Source organism: Cynara cardunculus, unplaced genomic scaffold (assembly GCF_001531365.2).
Source record: "Cynara cardunculus var. scolymus isolate 2C unplaced genomic scaffold, CcrdV1 Un_Scaffold_483, whole genome shotgun sequence".
NCBI lineage: Eukaryota > Viridiplantae > Streptophyta > Magnoliopsida > Asterales > Asteraceae > Cynara > Cynara cardunculus.
This window is the reverse complement of record NW_020200580.1, coordinates 26,334-31,821: the sequence shown is the minus strand read 5'-3', so window position 1 is coordinate 31,821 and position 5,488 is coordinate 26,334. Positions and strand designations below refer to the sequence as shown.

Here is a 5,488-nt window from a genome sequence, read left to right as displayed (position 1 = left end):
TAAGAAAGAAAATTTTTAAATAAATAAAATATTTTTATTTAATATGTATTTTAATTTAAGAAATTTGATTTTTGGTTTGGATACATAAAAAATTAATAAATTTTTTCTTTAAAATTAATTTTGGAGTAAATTACACTTTTGGTCCTTGATATTTGCCAAAGATTGATTTATCCTTTACAACGATTACTAACGGAATGCGTTAATTTCAGGGACCTTGAATATTATGAAATTGAAAAGTCAGGGACCGTTAACATAGATGGTTTATTTAAGGGACCAAATCCAAGTACTTAATAAACCACAAGGACCATTAATGTAATTAACTTTCTTTTTTATTATTGTTACCTATAATAAATAAAATAAGTTATTACTAGTATGCCTTTTAAATATTAATGTTTCTTTTTTTTTCAAATCAGCTTGTTTCATATTAACAAATATTTTCAAACTTAGAACAATTTTTGACGAAAGTTGGTTCATCTCTATAAGAATTTCGTTATATTTTTAATTAGCGGCTGTTTGACAACTACTAAATAGTTAGTATAGAATGATTAAATGGTCAGAATAGTTAAGGAACTCTTATAGTGTATTGCAAAATGAAATATGATTGTTTGGTAATTGTGCATAATGAAATTAGAACGCTGAATGATTAAGAAATGTTCAAGATACAAAATCACTTAGGTGACGTTTGTTTTTTAAGAGGTGCTGAAGTCTGAATTCACTTCTGATTTTTTAGAGGTGATGCTGAAGTCTGAAATCTGAATCAGTTAGACTGTTTGTTTTTTGCGTCTGAAATCTGAAGTTTGAAGATGAGAGATCGAGAGTTGATATGGATCGACAGTTGACAAAGTTGAGAGATGAGAGGTCGAGACAGAAGAGTTGATCTAGAGAAATCGAGCGCAAAAAGATCAGAGTAGGTAGGCGACAATTTGAAATAAGAGGTAATAAGAGGTTTCGTAACCACTTAAATTTTCAGACCTAATAAGAGCTTTTAAGCTCTTAATTGAAAAAAAAAACAAACACACTGAATCCTCTTATGTCTGACCGATTCAAACTTAAGAGAACATTAAGAGCTTTTTTTATTAAAAACAAACAACCCCTTAGAGAATTTTAGAACCATTAAGAGACAAACTTTTTTTTTGTCAAACAAGATTCATCTTTTAACGATTCAAATATTGTCTCCTAATTGAACTTTTAAGAATGATATCAAACAATATATAAGACTTTTTTTTCTTTCTTTCCTTTTATTTGTCATTTTAATATTTAAAAAATGAATTATAATCATTCTATATCAAATTTAATTATATATAATGAACCACTTGATATAAACAAGAAGTTGAAGGTTAAATATAAAAATAAATTAGTACGGAAATTGATTTTAAACAGATAAATGTCGAGTGAGGAGTAAGACCATAAACAACAAAAACAAAAGTAATTTTAATATTTTTTATTGTTATTTTATTAATTTGGTCTTCCATATATTCATGAGTGTTTTTGTCAAACGTGTAATAAATTATTGATGCCTGCATTGATGATTTTATTTTAAGCATGTCTATGATTGTTTTTGTTTTTTTTTTTCACGTTTTTTTCCTCTATTTCTTGTTTAATTTATGCGTAACATATGTAATTTCATAATAAAATCAAGATAAACGCATAAAATTTCATAAACATTATTCAACCAAATATCATAAGAAGAAAAACCAAATAAAATATACAAAAATAATAAATAAATAAATAAAAATCTACTTGAAATAACATCATATATGTAATGCATTGAACTAAGAATTTTTTTCAAATAAATGATGATACTATCTATACTATATTATAAAGTATTTGACAAAAACTCTTAAAAACAGTTTTTTATGCATAAAGTACTGTTTATTGATGCATATTACTTAAAATTCAAAATTACAAGTAAATTATGCGTAAGTACAACTTATTAAAGTTTCATGTTTGAATTCATGTAACTAACTGTAGATAAACATAATCAAATAGAGAATAAATATCTCATTTAAAAATATAAAAACTTTAAAATATAATTAGGATAATTATTGACTTGTAACAAAATAATTAATTATTATCCTTATAAAAAATTATATTATTAAACCAAAAATAAATTAATTCATTCTTAAATTTTAATTAAAATTTTAATAAAAATTTGAATCAAATAAATTACATAAAAACGAGAACTTATAGTTAATTTAATATTAATATCACTTTTTTTTTTCAAAATTATATGATATCTTCAAATTTATATTTCATTCAAAAATAAAAATATTTTCTTTTTCTCGGAACCATATAGCATTATAATATTAATAATGATAGACCCAAAATATAAAACGAAACATTAAAATCAAGATGTATACAGCTGCATTGTGCGAGTACCCTTATAGTTTAACTAAGAAAATAGCACCAATAGAATTTGAACTCAGGTCTTGAATGGAAAAAAGTTTTGCAAACCAACTCTGTTAAAAAAAACTTTATGTTCATTGTAGTTTAACAGATTAATACGATGACACTTTTCACAACCCTAAATTTTCTTTACACTATGACGGATGAATAATACGATAACAGATACCACCATATGCTTTGAATTGAGTCTGTCCTTGATTGAAAAGATATCGAATGTGCTCATCCCTGAGAGAAAAAGAAGAGACTAAAAATAAGAAAACAATATGAATGAGAGAAAAAATTGAGAGGAGGTTTTTTTCCGTTAAAAGAAAAGTTAAACATATTTTTAAGCACATAAAACATTTTATTAAGAATATTGAAATTAGCACCTTATATTACCGATTATTAATCTGTATTAGATCAGCTGATAAACGGATGGAATCACTTTATTAAGATAACAACAAGTTGAAATTCGAATTATGAGGAAGACGGATTGGCTTGAACATCTGTATCAAGCTTAGCAGCTGAGTCAATTATGAAATGTCTCCTCACATGTAGTTCCCAGATAACAAGTTACATTTGTGGTTGATTGGAATTGTCGATGATTAATCTTTTACTCAAATAATACCAATTGTCACTATTACATGTAGTCAAACTTATTGCACATGTACATTCTCAATGTAGATTCTTATAATATTTTTTTAAGTATATAATATTTATATATGGTAAATAGAACAAATAAACTCACATATCCTCTTACATTTTATGAGATTTAAACTTCTGTTAAAGACTCACATACCGTTAGGACAAATGCCTTTTGGTTAGATTCGTACATTATTGGCGAAGAAAAAGATCGAAAATGGATACGAAATAACGAAACGATAATCTGAATGCAAAAAAGAATAGGAATTAATATTAATTAATGGGTTTCTTCATGCTCATAAAAATGGCCCGCACCAATGAACAAAAGACCGTACACCTCAAATGGAGCTCAAAGGATTTGCATAACAACGAATAAAACAATTGTATCGTTAATCATAAACCCTTCACAAATATATCATTCCGTCTCTCCGACCGATTGGCCGATCGTTGTTTCAGCCCTTCGAGTTGCATTTCCCACACCATTCTCGAGTTGCATTTCGATTCAACCAAGCTCAAATCGTACAATCTTCGAGAATTTGGATCCGAAAGAATCTCATACGCTTCTCGTAACTCCACGAACTTCTTCGTGCATTCCTCCTTTACGGAGGATGGGACAACGTCGGGATGGATTTGACGAGCCTTGGCTCGATACGCCTTCTTGAGCTCATGGAAACCAACAGTTTGGGACTCTAATGAAAGAACTTGGTACAGATTCTTTTTGTTAATTGTGGGCAATTCGCTGGATCTGGCTCTGCATGATATAGTTGCGACCTTGATGCCATTAATGGATTGTCTATCTTTTTTAAGCATGAAATGATCGCTTTTCTGCAACACAAAGTTCATCTTCAAAGCCATTTTGGGTTTGGTGTGTGTTTGAGAAGGAGATGATCTGCAAGTTTATATAAAAGAAGTGGCAGGWATATATATATATATATATATATATATATATATATATATATAAAACAAGTTGGTGAATTAACATGGGAAACAGCAGACGCGTTGAATGCAAGATTGGAAACTTCCGATGGATTTCCATCTAGATTATGGAATTCTGCGTTTGGTGTGTATTATATTGTTCGCATCGAATTATATCGTTGAACGATTCATGGGGGTGGGTGGGTGTGTGTATATATATATATATACACACACACGTGTGCGTATATATATATATATACACACACACGTGTGCGTACGCTCGCGCAAGCAATATCGTGTTTAAAGGATAGTTAAAATGAAAATCATTAGGTTCTATACTTTTGATCACCATTAATTTCAAACTCACCTATGAATGACGCTTATACGAGGATTGATTTGATCCACATAGATGCACTAGACCCTTTATTACGCTTCTCACTTTAAATCTCTCATTCTCACCGGAACCCAAACTCATACACACATATGAGATAAGGTGAGACCAGCTTGTTTTCGTATGGGTGAGTAGGGAAAGAATGAATCAAACTGTATGAGACGAATACGTGACTATCTGAATTGAAATCAAACTACAAGTTGAACTACACTGCACCAAACTGAGCCGAAATAAGGCTATTACCACAATTCGATTTACAATTATCTGAATTTATAAAAAAATAATTTACGATGTAAAAACAATCCCAAATATAACATGTAAAACAATTACACACCGAATTAAATAAAAGATAATTCAAGCACTATAGATTAAGTAAGATTATTTTTTCAAAAGATCCATCTTCGGTTAATGTGACTCTTTCATAAATTCATACCATCAAATTTAAAGATCCACCATACATTAAAACATAAAAAAACTTTTACTTGAATTAATAAATAAGTAAAAAATAATATAAATATATAATATTAAATATCATATATTTAATTATACTAGAAGGATACTTGCACAATGCAGCGAGATATATCTTCATTTTAATGTTTCGTTTTATTTTTTTGTCTTCGTTGATATAATATGATATATGTGATTTTGAGAAAGATAATGTTTTTTTTATGATTTAGTGAAGTAATTTATTTTTTGCTTAACAATAAAATTTTATAAAGATAATGATTCTGCTAGAACTCAATGATTATCCTAATTATATTTTAGATTTTTTATATAAAAAATGAAATGTTTATCATGTATTTGATTATTTTTATCTGTAGTTAGTTATATGAATTAAAAAATGTAGCTTTAATAAGTTGTACTTACGCATAATTTACTTGTAGTTTTAAATTTTAAGTAATCTATACTATATTATAAAACATTTGACAAAAACTCTTAAAAACCACTTTTTATGCGTAAAATACTGTTTATTAATGCATATTACTTAAAACTCAAGATTACAAGCAGATTTTGCGTAAGTACAACTTATTAAATCTCCGTATCTAAATCTGTATAATTAACTGCAGATAAACATAATTAAATACAAGTAAACATCTCATTTTAAATATAATTAATCTAAAATATAATTAGGATAATCATTGAGTTCTAACAGAA

At 27.6% G+C, this 5,488-nt stretch overlaps 1 protein-coding gene across 1 annotated transcript; it reads right to left on the bottom strand.

Annotated features, from left to right (window-relative positions):
* Window positions 1-3,241: 3,241 nt before the first annotated feature.
* On the bottom strand, window positions 3,242-3,918 carry LOC112501705 (chaperone protein dnaJ 20, chloroplastic-like). Its single transcript, XM_025105410.1, has one exon. The coding sequence runs from the start codon at window positions 3,880-3,882 to the stop codon at window positions 3,421-3,423; it is 462 nt and encodes a 153-aa protein (XP_024961178.1). The 5' UTR covers window positions 3,883-3,918; the 3' UTR covers window positions 3,242-3,420.
* Between the last annotated feature and the right edge of the window lie 1,570 nt (window positions 3,919-5,488).